General features: G+C 43.8%; 1 protein-coding gene across 3 annotated transcripts in view; it reads left to right on the top strand.

Moving 5' to 3' along the window:
* RANBP3 (RAN binding protein 3) overlaps positions 1-24,311 on the top strand; it is a 55,734-nt gene that overhangs the window by 8,457 nt on the left and 22,966 nt on the right. For 2 of the 3 annotated variants that reach the window (XM_086627960.1, XM_086627962.1), the window contains exons 2-5: positions 2,101-2,156; positions 13,176-13,379; positions 21,993-22,029; positions 22,116-22,202. In XM_086627960.1, coding sequence (XP_086484086.1) covers positions 2,101-2,156; positions 13,176-13,379; positions 21,993-22,029; positions 22,116-22,202 — 384 coding nt within the window. The remainder of the gene's footprint in view (positions 1-2,100; positions 2,157-13,175; positions 13,380-21,992; positions 22,030-22,115; positions 22,203-24,311) is intronic. The other variant, XM_086627961.1, reaches the window with a different exon arrangement.

The raw sequence follows: 24,311 nt of genomic DNA on the forward strand, positions 1-24,311 counted from the left end.
GGTTTTACGAGCTTCTTTTCCCGGTCTTGTTTGCTGTAGCTGGACACAATCTCAAATACTTGGGTTTTTTCACTCCCTTTTCTTCTCTGGTTCTTCCATCCAGTAATTGTTTCTTTCTTCTATGAGCTTTCTGCTGTTCCTGGCATGCTTGTTCTTTTTTTCTGAGTACTCATTTTTCCATCACCGGACTCCATCTCCTATTTTGTCCTGTTTCTTTGCACCAACTTCTTTGGCTCTCCTTTGTAGTCTTTTGCCAGCCATTCCATGTTTCCTCTCTGCTTTGTGTTGTTGGATCTGTTTTTTTTATTGTTTGCTTTCTTCTCTCTCAGTACTTCAGTCCTCTATTAAGCACTAAATAGACAAGTAGTTCTTTTCTAGTTCTAGTTCTGTTCAGTCGTCTTTGGTATCTGTGGAATTTGGTGCAGGAGTCTCTTGTACGTGGTACATTACGCAATCAAGTCCTGCTTCCGGGCGGGTCTCCAAAAGGGAAGATCACTCATACAGCATTTCATTGACAGGTTGGGCAGTCCTGGATAAAAGTTTGATAAAATGCATGTTACTTGTTGCTGTAATTATAGCGTTAATGGATACTAGAGTATGCCTAACATGGTGTAAAGAAATGAGCATCACTTTGAAGTGAAGGGTCCGAGCTTTTAACCTTCCACGAGTGGAGCCTCCCACAGGCGGGTAATACTGAGGCCAGGGGAATCAAAAGGGATCCTTGGCTTGTTTCAAGGGATTCTGGTTTTTGGGACAGGTAATGCAGTTCAGTCTTTGTTGATGGCCTTCATTGGTTCGAGTATATTTTATTTTTGAAAGAGATTGTCTGCATTGTTCTCATTAGCAGGTGTTTTTAAGATTCATCCATGTTTGATGGATAGAAGAACTTGGAAAATAAAGGAAAAAAGAGCAGGCAAAATGATATAGTCGGGAGCCTTATTTCATGATTAATTTTACCTTTTGTAGAACGAGTTATGCCAGTCTTGCAAAATCCATCTCACAGTGTTTTTGCTGGGTTGTACCTCTGAGTTAGACCCACAGAAGTGTGGAAAGAGGCTTTTCTGTCCTCACAAACCTCATGGAGTTCTTGGAATAATTTTTATGTGTTTGTCAGGTAAAGTTTAACTTTTTCAGCTAAGCTAATCTAATAGCTAGTGGTTCCCAAATGGACAGTCTCATCCCCTTTTCCTTATATGCTGACCAAAGTCCTTTACTGATGCTGCAACTGATTTATGGAGGGTTTTGTGATACTGTCTTTTCTTTTTTTCCCCTAGGCACGGGGTAATTCTTCTTGATGGCTTTATATTTTGGTTTTTTTATGGTAGTCTTTCAAGTTCTACAAGTTAAAAAAAAAAATCTCACTTTCTTAAATGTCTAGTCTTGTTTGTAAGATGAAATAATGGGAAAGGTGGAACTCCTGCGAAGACACTAGCCAAAATACAGCTCTCCTTGAGCCCTGTTGTTTCACAGCAGTCTCATTTACTTGGTTTAAATTTTAGACCTGCAAATGTTGAAGATGTAGGACCTTTCTAAAGGTTTCAGTGATAATGAAATAAGAGTATAATCAATTGTCAGAGTTAGGTGACCTTTAAGAAAGGGATATGTAGGTACGTGCAGCAAAACTCCCTTTACATTAATGTGTTACTGTGGGGAAGGAAAAAGCCTTTTCCTGTGAAACTTGTATGTGTTCAAAAAGTAAACCACTGCGGCAAAGGGCCTTTTCCTCCTGATGTACCTAAGTATGGTAAAAATACAGGTTTGAAATCACAGAATCACAGAATGTTAGGGATTGGAAGGGACCTCAAAGGATCATCTAGTCCAATCCCCCTGCCTGAGCAGGACCACCTAGAGAGATCTGGAGGGAAAAGACAAATAGCTTTCGAGATAACAGTTGTGTTGTTATTAAAACATTCCTTTTTCCTTTGAAGATCAAGTCCTTATAATATATGTTACCAGGAACTGGTGGAAATAATTTGTGTAACTGAGATTTAACTGGTTTAGGGATTCATTGTTGGTAAAAGCGTCATAGAATATCATATTTTTGTATTGGTCAATAATGAATGTGGTTGGGGGAAAAAACAATGATTTCTCTTTTTACAGAAAAACCTGCCATTGCGCCACCTGTCTTTGTATTTCAGAAGGATAAAGCACAGAAGGTAAGGAGATGTCGAAATGCTTGTTTGTTTTCTGCAGCCCTGGCTCATGCCATGGTGAGCAGCTGTTTTGTCTATATTGTTTTGAAGTTGAAGGGGGATAACAGAGCATTAACATTATTAATGGGCATAGGGTTAAGGTACTGGAGGGCTAAAAGTGGGAAGATGTGTGATGGTGGCATGAAATGGGTAGCTCTTCAGACAGAAGATGGACCAAATCTGGGAGAAAAAGTATCTTCAAAGCTGTATCTTGAAAGCAACAGGTGGCAAAGGAGTGCTGACAGTTGCAGTTGTGTGAGAAAACTATAAAATTCCTTTTTCCAATAATAGAGTTAAGACAAAGCAAAGAAGACAATGGTCTAGATCATTGCTTTTGACCTCAGTATATTTAAATGCATCTCACATCTTTGGTTAATAAGCTGTGAAGTGTCTACTTACCTTGGAAAGTGTTAATCCTGTTCCCTCACCCTCTCTCTTCCCCTGCCACACGTTCCTGTGCCCACCTTTGGTAGTGGTTACAGTGTTGGGGTCAGTGGGAGCTGTGCTGTGCTCTGCTGGAAGGTGTTCTGTGGATGAGCTCGTGTTGGACCAAGAGGCTGATACAGCTCAGCCTGTGGCTGCAGGGGTAGAGGTCAGGAGAGAAAGGGGAGTTGAAGGAAGGAGCAGGACCTTCCCTTTAGCAGAAATTGCCATCAAGTTGAAATAGGTGTAATGGAGAACCGTGGCCATGTGGACTGAGCGCAGTGTAGTTTGCATTTCTTTTCACTTTGAGACACAAAACGTTACAGATGAGTGCTAGGGTGTAGTTTTGCTTGCCTTTTTTTTTCCCCCAAAGTAAGCCTTCCAGTTTCTTATATTGTAAAAATATTTTTAGTCAAAGAAATTGATAAGAATGTCAGTATATTACTGTGTTTAATTCTGCCTGGTAAAAGCTGCTAACATCTGAAAAAATAAAATGAGTTATCCTTGTTTCAACTGAAGCTGGTGTGAACCAAGAGAATTGTACTCACGTACATGATTCACTTCTTGTTGAATCATTGGATTGTTGTATTATCTGTGCAATCAGCAAGTCTTAAATGTTTGAGTAGAAATACTGAACCATTTTGTAGTTGGTAGCTTTGCTTTGGTTTGGAATGAGTACCAAACTCGAACTTTCTCACAGGTTTAGTAGGCATATTCCTCAGCAGGAGCTTGAAATGTTTTTGTCAGCCTGGAAAGGATTTAAATCTGCCATTCTTCTAATATTAGCTAATGAAATTAACTATATCTTCAGGTAAATACTTTGGAGACATTCCTTCCAATTACGTTTTTTACAGTGACTGTTTACATGTATTTTGGAATGAAGGGAGTGCTAGTATTTGCACCATTAGTTTGGATCACGTTTCCTTCTAGGAAACAGTTCCCAGTCACCTGCTGTTGCTAAGACTGTTCTGAAGTACCTCCGAAGTTGCACCATGGTGAATTTTCTCCCCAGGTGTCCTTCAAGCTGGCAGTGCTTTGACGGTTAGTCTGGAAGCAGTGATCATAGCAACGTGCAACCCAGGCAGAGCGACGTGGTCTTGTGTCCCTTCTTTGCTGGCCTGATCCTCAGTGCTAAGCTGGCAGATGTTGTGCTCGCAGGTTCCTTCATGTTGCACCTTCTGCTTCTGCACAGAGCGCGTACCTCCAGTGTTAGGCTGTGCAAGCTCCTGTGTTGGGCTGTGGGACAGATCTGTTGCATTCTGTCTCAAGAAAATATTTGTAAAAAATCTTAACTAAAGGCTTAATGTCTCTCTGGGCTGGCAGAGAGGATCCAGGGTTCCAGGAAGAGTGATCTGTGATTCAGTCTTCCCAACTGCCTCTGAGGATGCTGAGGACGATGGTGATGCTGAGCGGGTAGCTGTGCGTGGGACAGCCTCTGCCAGGCAGAGCAGAAAGCCTGCCTGGTGGGACGAGGCCAGTGGGTGAGGCAAGCATCTTGAAGGCATGAGGGTTAGAAGTGAGTTAGGAATTGATCTAAATACGGAGTGGCGTTGGTGCTTGAGAGGGGGCTAGCCACAGTCACTACAGGCGTGGAATAGGTCTGGTGTGGCTGGGGAATGGCTTGGTCCTTGAAGCAGATCATGAAGAGTCTGCCAGTGGCATCTGTCACTTGGTTGCCAGTTTCCAAACTGTAATACATCTAGTGACAAACATAAATGCTCATGTTAAACTGTGTGGAAATGTACAGTTTTCTTAAAAAGGGGAAGTGGTTAATAATAATTTTAGTAGCTTACACTGTGTGTGTTTGAGACTGGAGAAGAAGCGAGAGACCCGTCAGTGCGGTGCTGCTCGCCGTTTCATTAACTGAGGGGCCAAAGGCTGCTTGTTGCTTGTGCCAGTAGTGTTGATCCAACAGTAGTAGAGACCGAATTCGATGCTGTCAGCCAAAACTAACAGCCACTCCATACATGCTGTATGTGTCAGAATCCAGCATCCAGGCCAGCTGACTGTCCTTTTAGTCAGCTGAATCAAGAAAAGGTGACTCGGGTTGCACACTGGTTGAGACCTTTCACTGTATTTTTGGAAAGCCTGACAGCTAAGTGTTCCAGTTAATGGTTAACTCCATTACTGTTTCCATACAAGTGTCTGGGTAGGTGCATTGCCTGCCACAAAGGATTCCCCTTATTAAAGTTAACAAGGAAAATCTATTAACAGAGGAGTTCTTTCTAGAGCAACGTTTTGAAGAAAATGCGGAAGTAACTTCAAAGTAATTGACAAACATCACACTTCTAAACCATGTAATTTCTCTATGTAAATTAGAATTTTAGGGTGGCTAAATGTCTGCTTAGTCAAGTTGGCTTTCTTCTGGAGCTGTAAGCAAAGCGTTCCTGGAGGCTCCAGCACCGACACCGCAATCTGACACAAAGCCGAGAGCGAGGAGAAGGCATTGCACCGTATGTTCCATTAACTGGCCACGGTGATTGTTTAGATGTTTGCCTGGTGCTGTTGGCATCAAACAGGGCATCCTGAGCACAATTATGCTGTTGCAGTGTCTACAGGCCCTCTCAGTATTAGGGCCAGGTTGATGTTCTTCAGTGATCTTATCTCTGGAACTAGAGTTGTCTACTATTAAGTTAAAGAACATTGTTTTTCTAGAAATCTCTGAAGTTTGTGCTTGTAAGGTATCAGGCATCTATTTCTTCATTAGAAGTTGGAAAATATTCAGCATGCTGCAAGACAAAATGCATACTAGTCTGGAAACTTATTTTTTTAACTAGTTGTTCCAGCTAAGGTTGTACACCATTTAGTAAAACATCAGAACCTGCAGTTTGTCATGTTTAGAGGAGGCAAAAAGTGCCTGGTGTGCAGAATTATGCTTTTTTAAATTTACTTTTGGTAAGGAGGTTCTGGTTGTTCTCTTTTCGCAGTTAAAAAGCCAGGATTAGTCCATCTGTTCTGATTTTTGTTATAGATAGCAATTAATGATGGATGTAAAGTTGACTGTTTCTACATTTGTTGAGTGAGTCTCTATTTTCATTATTTTCATATCTCCTTAACTCTTGGAGAACTATTACAAGGTGTGAAATAGAGATAGTTCTTGCAAATATCTGAATGATGGCATCCAAATGTCTTCCTTGTTTACACACTGCTGTTCATTTTTCTGTCAAGCAGAGCTTCTAGTGCTGACACTAGGTGGAAAATTGCATCAGCGTAGGAAGACTCATAGCTATTGAGATCTGAAAGCAACATGAAATCCAAACCTCGCCATGTTAAGCACAGAGTGTTACTGTTATTCCATTATGTATCCTGATAACTTGTACCTGAACTATACTGTGCTTTTCATAGCATTTTTTGAATTAAAGATTTCAATTGATAGATGTAACTTTTTCTATGGTTAATTTTTGTCACTTTTTAGATTTGGTTTTTCTGCTCTGAAACTAATTTTAACTTCTGCCCTAAAACTATTTTGCAACAGTTTCTGGCCATAGGTTACTTGAAGTCATTTTATGAAGTTAACTTTTAACATGTGTTTCTGAGGTCAAAGTATTCTGAAGTCTCCCTTGCATTTACACATTTTTAAGTAGATATAATAGCTCAAATAAATTTAACCAGTAGTGTTGTAAAGAAACAATTTGTCCAAAAATGCTTTTAAAGTAGTATTGTTTGTTCTGCAAGCATAAGCTTTGGTCTTCCAGTCATTATTGATTCTTGCGTTACTAGGATCATCATGACTCCTTAGTCATCAGTATTACAAAAGGTATCAGTATTACAGTCATAAAATGATAGAATGGTTTGGGTTGGAAGGGACCTTCAAGATCATCCAGTTCCAACTCCCCTGCCATGGGCAGGGACACCTTCCACCACACCAGGTTGCTCAAAGCCCCATCCAACCTGGCCTTGAACACTTCCAGGGATGGGGCAGCCACAGTTTCTCTGGGCAACCTGGTGCAGTGCCTCAGCACCCTCAGAGGGAAGAATTTCTTCCTTAGATCTCATCAAAATCTCCCCTCTTTCAGTTTAAAGCCATTGCCCTGTGTCCTGTCACTACCCACCTATGGTATCCTGTTATGACCCAGCTGGCATGAATTGAAACTAATGAACTAATTAACTAAGGTATAGACCCTGCCTACAAAAGGTGGGCCACTTCCTCCTGGCTGTGAAAGATGCAATGGCATCCTTGGAGCCCCAGCCCAGTCTGGTGAGTGACACCCACCCTTGTCCAAAGCCCCTCTCCAGCTTCCTTGTAGCCCCTTCAGGCACTGTAAGGCTGCTGGAAGGTCTCCCCGGAGCCTTCTCTTCTGCAGGCTGAACAGCCCCAACTCTCTCAGCCTGTCTTCATAGGAGACATAGAGATGCTCAACTCAGATTAAAAAAATATTTTTGCACTTTAAACTGAGCCATTGTCTGTTATGTAGTTTACACCTTGTGAGTTTCCCTCCACCAGCCTGGGTTGGGTGTAATGGTAGAATGTAGAAGATGACACTTTCTTTCTGACTTGTTATACAACTGGTTTTGGTCGGTGTACTGCTTTCTGTAGGTGAATTGGTGGTGGTGAGCTTTTGAGGATGGCTCTGAAGCAAGATAAGTTACGTGATACTTGGGTCGTGTCCCATAGCTAAGTGGTGATGCAAAATGACGTAAAGAGTTTAAGGGGTAACTGGCACCTGGGCTGTAAAGGTAGAGGGGTAGTTCTGGAACGAACAAGGATTTACATCCATAAGTTGTTAGATCTGGCTTCATGGTCTTTGCTGTGGAGCTTTAAAAATACATGTGGAGTTGAAAAAGTGATTTAAGTGATTAGAAAGATGACATTCCCATGTAGTCTGGAGAGCAAAATCATGAGTTTAGAAAAGAGAAAGTTGTATTCAACGATATGTAAAGTTAGGGATTGGTTGAAGTCCTGGTTTGATGTAGTGTGGTTTGGAAATGCCTATTTTTTGGTGTTTTGAGGAGGTAGATGATTAGGAAATTCGTTCAGGCATGACTTGTAGGTTTAGGATGGTGGCAAAGGGGGAACTGTAGAGGAAGTAACTCGTGTAGGAAGAGGCAACAATATCTCCTTTTCCAAGCTCTTATTATCATTAGCACAGCTGCCAAGAGGTTTTCTTAGGGAGAACTAGTTGAACTGTGTTGTAAGCCAATAATATACTTAAGGAGTTAAAATTGATGCTGAAGAGTTCATAACTGTGAATAAATTGCTACACAGCTGCACTTTGAAGAGCAATCAAAATGTATTTGAAGAGGACAATTGCGCAAGGAACATAGAGAGGTCGACAACATCAAAGGCTACTGAGAAAGCCAACAAGAGTTGCCCTTGGCTCCAAGCACGTAAAGATTGTGAAAAGATAGGGTTGTCTTTTTGGGCCACTGGATATGGGTGCTGGTTTGGAGAAAGTGAGGAAAGGAGTGGTAAATAGCATGACTTAGGACTGGGAGGGAAAACTGACCCAAGAGTGTTTGTGCCAGCCTTTAAAAAAATAAATAAATTATTTCCTTGCCTGTATTTGGTGGGCTTAGCATCATGTTAATCTTAGCTTTTATGTATTTTTTCATGTCTCCCCTTACTTTCTGCAATGCAGAGAAAGCCGAATCTCCAAGGAGACTGTTATGTATTTAGTCTAGGTGTGTTATTTTTGTGGTTTATTACAGTAGATGTTTGATCTGGCTGAGCAAGGTGCGTTTGTGTAGGTGGCTTCCGAGCATTACCCGTTTCTCCATTGATGGGAGCAGATTTCTGCCAGGTTCTCCCTAGACCTGTACTCACAGGCAGTGCTTCCTCTAGAGAAGAGGCTCAAGGAAAGGCACGAATCATAGAATGGCATAGGCTGGAAGGGACCTCAGAGATCATCTAACCCAACCTCCCTGTCATGGGCAGGGACGCCTCTCAACTAGATCAGGATACTCAAGGCTCCGTCCAACCTGGCCTTGAACACCTCCAGGGAGGGGGCATCCACAACTTCTCTGGGCAATTTATTCCAAAGTCTTACCACCCTCGTACTGAAGAATTTCTTTCTAAGATCTAATCTAAATCTGTTCTCCTTCAACTTAAACCCATTTCCCCTTGTCCTATCAATGGACACTCTTGCAAAAAGTCCCTCCCCAGCCTTCCTGTAAGTTCCCTTCAGGTATTGGAAGGAAGCTCTTGGGTCCCCCCGAAGTCTTCTCTTTTCAAGGCTGAACAATCCCAGCTCCCGCAACCTGTCCTCGTAGCAGAGGTGCTCCAGCCCCTGGATCATCTTTGTGGTCCTCCTCTGAACACGCTCCAACAGATCTATGTCTCTCTTATGGTGGGGACACCAGAACTGGGTGCAGTATTCAAGGTGGGGTCTCACAAGAGCAGAGTAGAGGGGGAGAATCACCTCTCTTGACCTGCTGACCATGCTTCTCTTGATACATCCCAGGACGCGGTTGGCCTTCTGGGCCGCAGGAGCGCACTGCTGGCCCATGTTGAGCTTCTCATCTATAAACACCCCCATATCCTTCTCTTCAGGGCTACTCTCAACCCACTCTGTGGCCATTTTGTATTTGTGCCTAGGACTGGCCTGACCCAGGTGAAGGACCTTGCATTTTGACTTGTTGAAGCTCATGCAGTTTGCGCTAGCCCAATTCTCAAGGTCCCTCTGGATGGCGTCTCTTCCCGCAAGTGAGTCCACGGCACCACACAGCTTGGTGTCATCAGCAAACTTACTGAGGGTGCACTCAATGCCGTCATCCGTGTCGCTGACAAAGATGTTGAACAGCACTGGACCCAGAACAGCCCCCTGAGGGACACCGCTTGACACTGGTCTCCATGTAGACATCGCACCATTGACCACAACTCTTTGAGTGCGACCATCCAGCCAGTTCTTTATCCACCGAGTGGTCCATCTGTCAAATCCATGTCTCTCCATTTTAGAGACAAGGATGTCATGTGGGACAGTGTCAAACACCTTGCACAAGTCCAGGAAAACAACATCCGTTGCTTTACCCACGTCAGCCAGCGCTGTAGCTGGGTTTGGTTGTAGCAAATCATCACAGACAGAAAACATTAGAGCGAAAAAGAAGAGAATGAACTGTGCTTCACCAGCTCCGAAGAACTTGGGACCAGAACTGAGATCCGAATTTATGAAGAGATTACAAAACACTGTCAATAATAAGCACGGCTTATGAATGAATGAATTTTAAGACTAAAATGAATTTTAAGAGCTTGCAGTTTCCCTTGGATGGGCTTTTTTGAGAACAGCTGTACAAACAGCTGTCTGGAGCAGTTTTGGTCTGACAGATCCTTGAGGTTTTGTCTTCTCTGACTTAAACCACATACTATTCACAAAATTATGAAATTTGCAGTACTTTTTGATCTGTTTAATGTATTGATTTTTTTTAAATACAATTTTATGTATTGACCTGGCCAAGAAATTCTCATCTTGGCATCAGATTTTTCTGCATAAGAGGCGATTGGCAATAATTGTTGGGTTTATTTCTTTTCTCATTCTTGGAGCACATGTTCCAGTTTGGTTTAGGATAGAAATCAGATTTATGCTGGAAGGTTACCTTGCTTATTTCACTTTTTAAAATACTTGCCACGTATGACAGGAATTAATAAAATCTGATGCATGTTTATTTAGCCTGCTTTGAAATGTTCTAAACTGTATTGATACGAATTACTTGCAAAATATTTGTTATCGTTTCCTCTTTTAAGTATATAGGACAAGTGTGCATTGAATGTTCTTGCCTCTTCTTGCACTATTAGAAATTTTGTGATCTGTAGCTAGAAGTCAGTATAAATTGCTAGTAAGGCTCTTTTTTTTTTCCTTTGGATTTCTCCAATTGCTTGCTGAACCTAAGCATGTGAGCTGCTACCATCCGCAGGGCTCTGACAAGGGGTTCAGCAGGATGGTCTTTTAGCCTCTTAGTTTTGTGTTGGTTTTTTTTGAACCTGTTATAGCCTGTTTATGCCTTCCAGCTCTTGCTCTGTGGGAGTCACTGCATTGCTGTCCATATGCCACTTTTGATTTCATAGTTATATTCCTGCTCCTTTTCCCTCCAAATTCCATGGTGTTCATGGCTGAAGAATGACATTTAGCTATTTTTATGTGGAAACACTGCCATGCCCTCTTCCTTTGCATTGCTGTGCTTCTTATGGACGCTGAATCTTATTAGTCATCTTCAGCCCCAGAGTCTCTGTGTACCACTCCCTGATGGTTCCCTGTTGCCTCTGGATCCCTGGTGATGGTTAGCTCATCCTGAGGTTCATTCTGGCTGTTTATAAGGATGATCTCTCCCATCCCCATTTCCTAGTACTCTCCTGGTTATAGCTTTCAGCATTTTTCTCACTGTGGTTTTTAGGGTCCCGTGACCCCTCCCCACTGTGGATTCTTCAAAGACCACACGAGTATCAGCAGGATTGTCCCCATTGCCCGTACAGTAGTTGGACTGGGTCCACTGCACCACTGGAGAGGTGGGAAGTCTTTTAGCTTTTTTTTAGGAAGCCAAGCAAAGTTGGTTGTGCTGCCAGCTCCCTTCTGATCACCAAGCTGAAAGTTGGCAGATTCTGGAGACAATATATTGACAAGGCAATAGGGTTTAAATGTTAAAGCTGTTCTGCATGTTTCCTGAAAACTAGAAACCTGATGGGATCAGTGATTCCCAAATCACCTCCCTGGCAGAGGGCGAGCTGCTGTTGTAGACATGGCCCTGCTGTCTCCGCTGGGTGCAGATGGACTGTCTCTGGCCCTGCGGGTGGCCAGAGAAGGCTTGGCAGGGTTGCAGAGCTGTAGGGGAGAGGCTTGTGGTGTGAGTGCGTGGGGAGGATTTTGGGTAGCGGAGTGAGAGAACCAGAGGGCACCGCAATGTAAGCCATGAGAAAAATCGGATCTGCTGCTTGCGTAACTGCTGTCGTGGTTAGTGTGGTGCAGTAACTTGGGGCTTAGTTGTACTTTTTTGTGGCTGTCTCCTCTTAAAGGGGAAGAAAGCAGTTTGAGTGCGGTTTGGAATGCTGTTAACTTGGAAAGTGAGGCTTGGTGTAAAAAAAGGACTAGGAGTGATGGGTGTAAACACACCAGTCCTCCACTGGATGGTTTACCCCTCGTCTTTATGTTTGAGTCATGTAGATCTGTTGTAAATGCTGTGGCCAGTTCCAGACGGCCTGTTCTTCTGAGCTGAAGAGGTAAGAACAGCAGAGTGCCAGGCTTGATTTAATTTTTGGCAACAAAATGTTTCTTTAGCTCTTATCTCTTTCTGTGGGGTTTTAAGTTAGTGTTTGGGTCTGTTAGTAACAGCTTCATATTAAACCCAGGAAATTTTGAAAATACAAAAATCTAGCATCCCCAGCTTTACCTGACATAATGTTACCCCCATTAAATATGTTTTGAGCCTTAATGATAGCAATTTATGGCAAGATTTAAAACTTGAGTAACTTCACCAAAGTGAACTTGCTGATAAAATTGCATGTTTACTGTCTTTTAATAATTGCTTCTATTTGAGGACAGGCCAAGTCGTAGCTGAAGAACTTTGGGCCCTTAAGATTTAAAAGCAGCTGTTTATTTTTGACGTTGCTGTTTACTCTCTTTTGCATGGACCTGGGCAGTGATGAGCATTTTTAGTCTGTCTTCATTCTACTTGCTTTTAGAGCACAAAACAAGATTGTGTGCTGCTGAGTGACATCTTTGCCTAAGTGCTCGATTCTCCAGATTCTTCACCATGAGACACCAGGGGGCTTGGCCCACAGACTGCAGCTGGGAGAACATCCTTGGCTTGCATTTTATCCATGGACTATAATTTAGTCCTTTATCATGATGCTGTTGTTCAGGCTTAAAGCCTTGAACTTTTTCATTCTTCAGATGCGTGCAGAATATGGCAGTGCTTAATTCTTGTTCTACAAGTGGGGACTTGCAGCGTTGAATGTTCTGAAGGAATGTAGAGTCTGGCAGAAATTCAGCAAATACCAAATCCCATTGGTGTGCACTAGCTATCCTGTCACGCCCCTTCGTGAAACAGATATGCAAACTTTTTGGTGAAAAAAAAAAAAAAACAAAAACAAAACAACATTGGTGTTGCTTTTCAAATAATTCACCATCCCATGAATGTGAAAGGGTCTTGTGTGAATGTTATAACAATTAATGTCTGTGGAGACTTTTATAATCAACCCCACCTCCCTCAAACATGGTCTGAAGAAGCAGTGAAGGACAGTTACTTATGGTAATTGTGTATTTAATTCTTATGTCTGCATCTGGAGGTAAAAGCAATTAGCTGTCCTTGAGGCCTTGAGAGAAGGAGGAGTTAAACCCCAACAGCCCTGTGGCTGCAAAGTGCTCTTTTTCCAGGGACACTGGCATTTTTAGTTAACTTTTGAAACTGTGTTTGTTCCAGCTGATGCTTCTTGGAGGGGGGGAGGCTAATCAGTCACAGGCTGTTACCTGCTTTGTGGGTGTTTTGGTGGGTGTCTCAGCAGAAAGCGATTCCTTCTGCCACACTGTGAAAACAGTGGAATTTGAAAAAGGATTAGCAGATCCTCTCGCTAGGACGACTGCTCTCTCCTGTTGCAGCCTTGCATTGAAGGGACGTTGTCTTTTTTGCTCCCAGTCCCCTGCAGAGCAAAAAGGTTTGTCGGATTCAGGCGAGGAGCCCCAGGGAGAGGTTGAACCCCCCCACCATGCTCTGAGTCAGAAAGAATCAGCTGGTGAGCGCGACCCTGAGCACCCCGCTCCCGCTGTCGCCTCAGTCAGTGCCACCCCGAGTCCCGCTCCTGAAGCCCAGCTTGCTCCTATTCAACAAGAACTGGCAGGGGTAAGTGCCAACCTACCAAGTACTTCTGCTGCTGAGGGGGTTAAAGAAAAAAGTCCCTTCCACTCGGAGGAATCTGTTACTGTTAACTGCAGGTGCTGCAGCTCACTGTCTGTCTGGTTCTTGATCTCAAGGGTTAGTGCCCCCGTTGTTCCAATTAGTAGAAATGAAATTTGTTTGGGACTCCCTAATGAGTGTAATTATAGAAGACACATCAAGTATTAATTTTAAAATTTAAGATGTAAACTGTGTTTGCTAAGGATAAAAGCTCCTCTAAATGAGTGAGAAAGTGGGTATATAGGAGGGATTTGCTTCGAGCAGTTAGAGGCAGACTGTTTATTCCCTCTGAGCCATAATGCTGCAGCTTCACAAAGCAAGCAGCTGATGCTGTGTTTCCACTAGATGTAACCAGGAGCTTGTCATGCCAACCTGTAATGTACTTAACAGATTAAAAGCAGCAAGATGGATGCTAAACCAAAGTTTTGAATTTAGGCACTTGAAAAAAAAAAAATCTGTACCTTGAGGTAGGAAAAGCTGTCAATACTGTTAATTTAAGATTCTTCTACTGGTGGTGCAGCAAAGTATTTTTTGAAAGATTAGATGACTAAATAACTGCTACCACACAGTCTTTCGGAGCAATTTTAAAGTGTTCTTTATCTTTCTGGTTGGTGGACCATGCAGGTGGGTGTCACTGCTCATTGTGACCACACACACTAGGTGTGTACTCTTTGATAGATCTTTGTCTGTTAAGGCTGCTCCACACAGTACCAGCACCCTTTTGGTGCACTAGTTTGTTGTTTTGCTTGTTTGTTTGTTTTCAAGAATGGGCCATTTCAGGTGAACCCAGTGCCAAACGATTGTCATGACAAGGTACAAACAGCTGTAGGTTAAGCACCTTTTGGTGTTCGAGACTGTTGCTGCAGAAGTTTTTCTATTTTTTTTTAAACTCAAAGTTTTCAAAGGTTAATATTTTAAAACATAGCTGGTAAATGTAGTCACAGACTTTTATGTCATTTTTCTGTCATTTGAAATTACCAGTGCTACTAGAACTGGCCAAGAGAACTGCATTAACAAGACTTTCAGAGAAACTGCACCAAGCGGTCGTTATCTTAGGCTTGTTCTTAAAGAGCAGAAAATCTTGCTCAGTTAACCTGGGTCTGAAAGAAATTTAAGAACCAAAAATGCTGTTGGAGAACAGCAGGAATTATTGGCTGTACACAACAGATATCCGTGTGTCCTTGCACTTTACTCCATTCACTTCAATTTATGGGATGGTGCAGTGCTCAGCATAGGCATGTAACTGGCATTCACATGCACTGGCAAGCATTCTGCAAATTATCCCAGTTTCTTAGAGTAAAACTGTCTCTTGCCTTGAAATATACAGAAGGTTGATGCATGTTCAGAGTGCTCATACGGGTTTGCCAGCACTGGAGGTTTTGTGTAATGTTCCCAGGACCTTGGGAAGATACATGAATTAAGACTGAGCTCTGAAAAAGAGACCCTGTGTATTTCTTGTGTACTTGGTATTGTTTGTGCAGGCACAGGCAGATACTCTTGCTAAGACATGAGGATGGTATGGCCAGAGATTGGGCCTCTTGCAGAGCTGCCGATGTCCCAGGCCAGCAGTGTGCAGCTGTGCCAGCAGGACTCTGGCAGGTGGTTCCTGAACAGCGTTTAAGCAGCAGCCGTAGCAGTTCAGTGAAGCTGACAAACGCGCAGGATGTCTGGGTTGCAGGCTCGCCCTGCAGTGCTCTGAAGTCTCTTTATAGAAAACTTTTTGCATCTTAAATGTATTAATTACGTTGATGTTTTTTTTTTTTGCTTTACCTGAATTCTCCTTTGCCTTTCCTGTTGCTGCTCATTATAAGTAAACAAAACCTGACCAATTTGTTGAAGTTTGTGTAAGTTCTTCTCTATTACTTTGCTGTAACAACTGGTTGAGGAAGTAATAGGTGTAAAGAAGCAGTGTTTGTACTTCAGTCTGGGATGGTTAATTACTTTAATTTGCACTTTTAAAAAGCAGTTGTTAGTCTTTAAAAAGGTAATTTGGTTGATTAGAAATGTCAGAATTGTAGGAACCTCTATTTAGAAATGGGTGTAACTTTTTTGTAGCTGAATTTCTAAAAGGAGGGAGGGGGGAATTAGTGAAAAGTGGCTTCTGTTCCTCAGTGAGGAGTAAATGTAGGTTGGAGTTTGATGTTATGAGTTTAAGTATCTTTTCAGCTTCTAATTTCAAACAACTGAATGGAGAGAAGTTGAGTCACACTAATGGTTCCTTAGAGGATGAGGTGGTCCTGGCTTTCATTTCTGTTGTGTGGTGTACTTGTGTAAAACCCCTATTACTGTAAAGTACAGATTGAGAGTCCTTAAATGGAAATGCTGGACTGAAGTTTATCACTAATTGTGATCTGATGTTTTTTCGAGTCTGTCAAGTAAACTGTTTTTCATGCATATATTCCCCCTGGTTTTGTTTAGTCTCCCCAGCATCTCCCAAATGAGCAACACTAGTAACCAACTTCTGGCTGCAGTGGTAGCTTACTTCATAGTATGGCTTCATAAGAAAATGAAGTTTATGCTAATCCAGTATATCTGTGTACCCCCAACTGCCCGTGCCATCTACCTTTAAATTGGTCAGGTTTGTCCAAAGGTGCTGAGAGGTGTGGAGATGCTGGTTCTGGATTCCTCTATGGTCTGTGGGTAGAGGCAGACTAGAGGAGAGAAAACATCTCACTGCCTCAAGCATTTGACTTCTCTGCAAGTTATTTGTTTGACCAGGGTGTGTAGTGATAGGACAAGGGGCAATGAATTTAAACTGAAAGAGGGGAGATTTTGATGAGATATAAGGAAGAAATTTTTTACAGTGAGGGTGATGAGGCACTGGACCAGGTTGCCCAGAGAAGTTGTGGCTGCCCCATCCCTGGCAGTGTTCCAGGCCAGGCTGGATGAGGCTTTGGGCAACCTGGTGTAGTGGAAGGTGTCCCTGCCCATGGCAGGGGGGCTGGAACTAGATGATCTTGAAGGTCCCTTCCAACCCAAACCATTCCATGATTCTATTCCACATTGTTTGTCGTCTAGGTAGGATCTGTGGGAAATCAGGCTTCATTAGATCATGTGCATACAGCTTTATTTTCTCGAAAGCATTTCTTCTAATGATGAAGGATTTAGGAGTGTTTTTCAAGATCTTTAAGAGTGAATCGGTCATTTGTGAAAGCATTATTATAGTGGAAAAACTAGAGATTTATCCAAGATTGAGGAGACCTGATAAGTGAATGCCTAAGTAATGGGGAGTGAATATTGACAGCAATTTTTTTAATAAAAGCAAGGCAACAGAGTGATGTGTGTCTTTTGCTGGATACTGAGTATAAAAAAATCAAAAAGCAGTTCCCAGTAGTGGTGGTAACTCTGCGGTGGAGTAACTCGTGCATGTTCTCATTCATTTGAAAACAGAGCATCACTCCTGGATGTCTTAATGGTCAGGCAGGAGTTTCAGTGCTGAGGTAGAGAGAAAAAAAATTCTTTGGCCTGCCTGTGGTTGGAGATTGTGCGGGGTTTATGTGAAGGGGTTTCGGCAGCAGCAGAGGGGCTTCACCTTCACCCCCTGTCCCTTCCCGGGCTCCAGAAGCGGTCGGAGCGGTCTCTGCCTGGCTGGACCCCCATCCCCTCCGGCCGGGCCGAGCCAGCAGCGCCTCTGCCAATGCCCTGTTTAAGGTGGGACAAAGGAGCCCAAAAGGTGGTTGCGAACCCACAGTGAGGAGAGGGGGGATGCAGGGACTGCCCCCTGCCCACCTCCAGGCGATTCTGCCTGCACCAGACCGGTGGCACCGCTGGAGATGGCCGCAGGGGGAGAGCACGGGAGCACCCCATGCTGGGGTGCACTGGGCTGAGAGACTGGGAGAGAAATGGCCCATGGACTGCAGGCAGTGCGGTGGGGCGGGAGGAGGTGCTGGAGCAGGAATCGCCCTGAGCCTGCAGTGAGGGGCAGCGGCCCCTGCAGCCATGGCAGACTGTGGGGCACAGACCCACTGCAGCGGGGGGAGAGCCCGCGCTGGAGCGGAGATGGCTCAACCTGAGGGGGGGCGTAGAGAATGGGAAGGAGAGGAGAGACGCATCTGAAGTCTGTGGAAGACCCCATGGCAGAGCGGGTGGCAGCTCCCTCAGCACCATGACTGCGGTAACAGCTGTGCTGGAGCGATCCGATGGGTCAGGAGTGCATCCTGCGGGAAGGGCTCACAGTGGAGAAGTCAGTGGACTGTCCTATGAGGAAGGGATCCACTGGAGCAGGGAAAGAGCATCAGAAGTCCTCCTCCTTTGAGAAGGGAGCACCAGAAGCAGCGTGTGAGGAACTGCCCTGCAGCCCCCATTGCCCGTCCCTGTGCCGGTGGGGAGGAGGGAGAGCTGGGAAGGAAGGAAGCGAGGGGAGGTGTTGTTTTTAAGATCTGACTTTGTTTCTTGTTGCCCTCTCCCGTAACTGTTAATAAATTAAATTGATTTGTCCCCAAGCTGAGTCCGTTCTGCCCAGGGCCACAGTCGCTGGGTGCTCCCCCCTGTTCCTGTCTCACCCTCAGCCTTTGGTTCCATTTCTCTCCTCCCCACCCCACTGAGGGGAGCAGCTGAGCGGCCGACTGGCCCAAACCACAACAAGGATCAACCTGAGGGATTATGACTTTTTTCTTGCCTGGCCTTTAAATTCCTGAATCTGTGAAAGATATAAACCAGTTGTTGCATTTTTCTGGTTGGAGTTACTTGCAAGGTGTGAGGTGACAGTGTGAGTAGTGTGTGAATGAGGGAGGATGGGAAGCAGCATACCGAATTATTTAGATGCCTGTGTTGGAAAAAATACATTTGAGAGAAAAGGAAGTCATAGAATCATAGAATGGTTTGGGTTGGAAGGGACCTCAAAGATCATCTAGTTCCAGCCCCCCTGCCATGGGCAGGGACACCTTCCACTACACCAGGTTGCTCAAAGCCCCATCCAACCTGGCCTTGAACACTGCCAGGGATGGGGCAGCCACAGCTTCTCTGGGCAACATGTTCCGGTGCCTCACCACCCTCATTGTAAAACATTTCTTCGTTAGATCTCATTGAAATCTCCCCTCTTTCAGTTTAAACCCATCGCCCTGTGTCCTGTCACTACACACCTGTGTCCAAAGCCCCTCTCCAGCTTTCTTGTAGCCCCTTCAGGTACTGGAAGGCTGCTGGAAGGTCTCCCCGGAGCCTTCTCTTCTCCAGGCTGAACAGCCCCAACTCTCCCAGCCTGTCTCCAGAGCAGAGGTGCTCCAGCCCTCGCATCATCTTCGTGGCCTCCTCTGGCCCCGCTCCAACAGCTCCATGTCCTTCTTGTGTTGGGGACCCCAGAGCTGAATGCAGCACTGCAGGGAGGGGTCTCGAGAGCAGAGGAGCAGAATCCCCTCCCTCGACCTGCTGGCCACACTTCTTTGGATGCAGAAGTCCTTTTTTAATTTTGTGCAGCATCTACTTTGACTAGAGTTGGCAACGTCGATAATTGCTGTAACACTTGTCATGTGGACTGTTGCATAGGTTTAATCTCCTAAAACTCTTGGACTAGGAAGCATGGAAATAATTCACAGAGTAGATATGTGGCTGTGCTTTCCTCTCAGTAGGTTACAGAGCTGGTTTTGGATGTTGATGTTCCCTGCCCACTAAATGTTGTGAAGGTGTTTCTAGTCGTGCTTGCATCAGTTAATGAAATGACAGTGATGCAAGAATTTGAAGCTTGTGCCATACAGGTTTGATTATTTTTTGTCTGTGTTACTCAAACATTGAGAATATAGTACATATTAAAACAGTTTAAGAAGCTTTTGAAGTTCAGGGGGAAATCATATATTGATTTTTAAGGATTTTTGCACAGAGATCTGCAGTTCCATATATGCAAACTTTGTATCAAATGGTTTATTTTCGCTTTTAAGATTTTTGCTAAAAATTGAGACAAAATGCTGGTACATGTGACAACGTTTTCTGTGCAAAATAGAGTTTTTTCTGACTTCAGATGCTGATTGCTGAAACAGATGACATGGTTTTCCACTTTAGCCTTACCTTTTGGGAAACGGGTATGTGTTGGCAAGGGAAGTGCCTAACAAGGTCACCTTCCAGTAGTGTGGACTACTTGACCAGTTATGTAGGAAGAGCATGGATCATCAAATACTGTATTAATGCAGTTAGGCTGATAGTATGTGTGAATGTGGGGCAGTTGTGTTCCAGAACTGCCAATAGCTTTTCATTCCCTGTGCTAAAGGGTTCAGAAGTACTTGACTAGGATGCTAGCGAGGTAGCTCTATTTTTCTATTAATGCAAAACAAAGCAGAAAACCCCTTAAACTCAATTGCATAGGCAAAATGCAGTGTAAATGGAGTTTTAGTAGCATGGAATGAAGTGCTGATAGTACAGTATGTTGTGCTTTTATAATAAAAGGACTGAGGGTCGAGACAAGAACAGAGGGAGCACCCACCAACCATGGTCCTGGGCAGAACAGACTCAGTTTTCTTAAAACAATTTTTTAACAACTACTTAAAAGGGATAAAGGGAAACAAAACCAGTTACTTGAGAGGATATAGAGAAAACAAGGCCAGATCTTAAAAAAAACACCTCCCCACCCCCCTTTCCTTTCGTTCCTGGCTCTACCTCCCCCAGCGGTGCAGGGGGACAGGGAACGGGGGGGTGCAGGTCAGTTCATCCCATGTTGTTACTGCCGCTCCTTTCTTAAAGGAGGAGGAGTCCTTACACCATTTTCCCTTGCTCCAATGGATCCCCTACTCACGAGGGAAAAAAAAAAAAATCCACAAACTTCTCCAGCGTGAGTCCTGCCCACAGGACACAATCCTTCCCCACGGGATATCTCCAGTGCGGGCTTCACCACAGTCTTGGATTCTTAGGGAGTTGTGGCCACTCACTCCGGCGTGGATCGTCCCATGGACTCTAGATGCCTCACTACCTTGTCGTGCGTCCCATGCTCCACGACCTCTCCCAGACTCAGACATCCCTTCCCCAACGTGGGTGTCTCCACAGGCTGTGAGTGGGTCTCTGCCCCACCGAGTCTATCCCTGGCTGCAGGGGGGCCGCTGCCGTCTCGCCTCCGGCTGCAGGGGAAACTCGGCTCCGGCACACCTCCTCCCGCTCCATCCTCACTGACCTGGTGTCTGTGTGGCCGTTTCTCTCAGATCTCAGTCCTCTCCGGGTGAACTCAGCCCAGCGGGCACCCCGGGAACGGGGTGCTCCCCGAGTTCCCCAAGCGGCTCCGTCGCCAACATCTTGAGCACGTGGCACCGGCCAGGTGCGGGCACCGCCCGGAGCGAGGGCCGGCCCCCCTCGCTCCTGGGCACAGGCACCTTTCCGGTTCCTTTGTCCCGACGTAAATAGGGCCATTCGCAGAGGCGCCGATTGGCTCAACCCCGAGGGGATGGGAGTCCGATCTGATGGCACAGGGAGCAAATCCCCTCTTCTGCCACCAGAACCCCCTCCTCCACATCGAACTATCACACAGCAGTATCTAGATTCTAACTACGTGCAGACCTAAATAGGACGTTTTGTGCTCTGTCCTTTGTACTCTTATGTCCAAGGTATGTCTTTCAGATGATAGTCCTGTGCAGCCTTAACCAGTCCGTTGTGTGCTGATCCCTACCTGTTCTCCATGCCAAAGTATGACTAATGGCAGTGGGGAAGGACCAGCTCTGTTCAGGAGCTGCTGTTGCTCCCCAAGTCAGCCAAGCTCTGAAGTGAGACTTTGCGAAGGAGAGGTGTCCATCTGTGTCCTGGGGCTGGAGTGGGATGAAGGAGCAGTGTTTCACTAGGGAGAAGGTCCAGTATGTCAAGAGGTTTTGTAATGAGATGAAGGTGCTAATGCTGCCCTGGCCACCTGCCATAGTGAAAGGAATCCATCATGGGATTATGTTTTGTAGGAACAAGGGAAACTACATCAGCTGAGGAACTGGCAGAGTAAGTAGGAGGAGAGAGACCTAGAAATGGTCAGAAAAGATGTGAAACCTTTGTTCAGAGACTTTTTGAATATTGTTATAGTTGGTAGCCTGTGATGCTTCATGGCTTGTTCCTGGTACTGTGAAAGATGCCAGAAGACTATCCAGTGCTAGTGCCTATCAAAATCTGGTCGTACTGGTTTACAGAGCGTGCTTTGGAAGACATTGCTCTAACGCTGCCCTTCGGTTGCAGAAACTGATGTCAGTTACATTAATTATGAAAAGTGCTTTGCAATGAACTCCTGAATAATGGATGTGTTTATGAAGAGCTTGGAACTTCTATGATAGTTTTAAAATCAAGCCAAATTTGTAAATTGTCATTTTCAGTATGTAGAAAATGTAAATAATAATTGTTGTATAGTCTCTAAGGATGTTAGTGCTTGGGTATGAATTTTCAGTTATCTTATTTGTAAATGTAGTGTTTTGAATTAATCTTATTTAATAGTTTCTGGGTGAAACTCACTATGCCTACATGTAAGTCATAAAAATAATGCTTTACCTTAAGTGTGTATCATTGACAGTAAAGAAAAACAATCTCCAAACTGATGATAAAAACATTTGGATGTATCTAAAGAGATTGAAATATTCAGTAGGTGATTTTTGTTTTATCGCTGTCATCTGATTTCAGAGATCAGCAGATGGATCAAGTCCAGAAGATGGAGATGGTAAGGGATTTGATTGCAAATTGGAAAACACAAGTGTATGTCTCTCCAGGATTCTGTGCGTTTTCTCTAATTGCTTTTTTCTACAGAATCTGATCGAGAGGATGGGAGCTACTGTCCACCTGTAAAGCGTGAGAGAACTTCGTCCTTAACTCAGTTCCCTCCTTCTCAGTCAGGTAAATGCTGTTACAATATTGTACATGAGGTGGGTTTCCTTCTTATGCTTTTTTTTTCCCCCGGCCATGTCAGCAGTCTGATTGCTGTCTGCGGTGCTTTGACTTGAGACCACAGCAGCCATGTGCTCTGGCTTTTTCTGTGGTCTACATTAGCAAATGCAGTGAAGCCCAGAGAAGTTGACAGATATTTTTTTTTTAATATTTTTTGTCTGTAAGTTTATATATATTTATAGTTTCAGCTTTTCATCTCATGCTGTTAAATTGAAGAATTTGCCAGAAATTGTTTTCATTTGTTGCAATTGGGCTGCTTCTTAGCAAATTTATATAAACGCTCCCGTTTTCTTAGTTACTCTGCTGCCAGGCAAATCTTCCATGTCTCAGGTCATGCTTAAGCTGTTTTAGTCCTTTCCTTTTCTCCCAGTCCTTCTAAAGTGGAGGGGATTCAGTGCATTTCAGTGACATTCTCACCTGGCAAATGCAAGAGAATGATCACTGCCAGTTTATACAGGCAAGGCAGCAGAATCGCTGGGAAGGTCGGGGTAAATTCTTGCAACTCACATACATGGGAAAGGTCATGTTTGATATTTGTGTTCACCCACAGGAACAGTCTCCAAAATGTGTGTCTTCTTTCTTCACGGGCAATAGAAAGTTTTTAACTTTGGTCGAGAATTATTTTAGTTAGGTCAGTGCTTTCCATCTTCTTAGTTGAAATGAAGGAGATGAGAACAACAGTAAAAGAGAACAGTAAAAAATATTCCTCTAACATCCAGCACATTTGGGAAGTGTGACTAAAAGGTGAAAGCCTAGCTATCTTGCTTTTAATTTTAAAGAAATGAGGGACTGCAGAATTTAGAACGTAGTTGCTGATGCTTTATGGGAGCAGTATTCTCATTTCGTGCCGCCAGTGCTAGTCCCGGCAAGAATCCCTTCTCCTGAAGATCCAGATTTTCTGGTGTGCAGCTCAGTGGGTTTCAGGGTGCAGGCTGAGTACGGGTCAGGGGACCACGTGCTGCTGTCTGCTTGCCCATGACTCGTAGTAGAACACTGTCTGCACAAAAATAATGAATAGGGCTTTTTGTAGATATTCTGTTAGGATAACAGAATTTTATAGCCTGATAGGAGCTTTCTTATTTATTTATTGGACCTTATATTCCTAGGTTTCCTGTAATCACTAACTGTAGTCTGTAGTGCCTTTTATCTTTTGAGATTAGAATCTCTAAAATGTCATATTTTGCTTAATGCTAACATTTATAAAGAAGTAGAGGAAAACAATTTATTTGGCTCTTTTGTGGTTAAATACTAGATGTTTCAGGAGTCCAGCATGCTTTCTCAAACATCTGCTTGGCTGATGCGTTTTGACTGGATGTGGTCGTTTATTCCCCATTTGACTCCCTTGTTCCTTCTGATGTGAGTTGTTGTCAAGCAGTGACAACTTTGATTGGAACTGCAACTTCCAAAAAGGCTTCTTTGAATCTTGCTGGCAGTATTCGATGGCCTTGGCTTACAGAAAAGCACTTTCCAAACCTCTTACGTTTTTTGTGGGGTTATGTTTCTCTCAAGTATAGGGGAATTTTGCTTACATGAAACCTGCATCATGTTTAAGTTTAAGGCAGACCATAATAAAAAGAGAGAAGATAGAATTAAAGGAAAGAAGCAAGTACAAAAAAAATTAAAAATCTAAACTGAAATACAGAAGGCAAGTGCTGTGTCTTTTAGTATCATGATGTTTAGAGATGAGTTTCCTTTTTTTTTCAAAATACTTAAGCTTCCACAGCCTCATAAAAGCTGAAAGAGCTGATAAATATTGTCATACTTCATTGGAGACAAAAACCCCAACTTACTATCCTTGTCTGGTGAGTCTTGATGCATCTGCCTCCTGCTCTGATCATCATATTCCATAAACTGAATTCTTTGTACAACACCAGAAGTAATTCAACTGCTGAACCAAGCCTCAACCAAACTCCTTGTTAGTCGCTTGTCTAGGTCCCAGCAAAGAATGGAGAAGAAATGCTGTTCTTCCCAACATATTTTTTGCTCTTTTGTGGACTATTATGCTTCTTCAGTGTGACATCTGCAAATACTCTGACATACACTCCTCCGTTTCTGCAG

Source organism: Tauraco erythrolophus, chromosome 28, assembly GCF_009769465.1.
Source record: "Tauraco erythrolophus isolate bTauEry1 chromosome 28, bTauEry1.pri, whole genome shotgun sequence".
NCBI classification, from domain to species: domain Eukaryota; kingdom Metazoa; phylum Chordata; class Aves; order Musophagiformes; family Musophagidae; genus Tauraco; species Tauraco erythrolophus.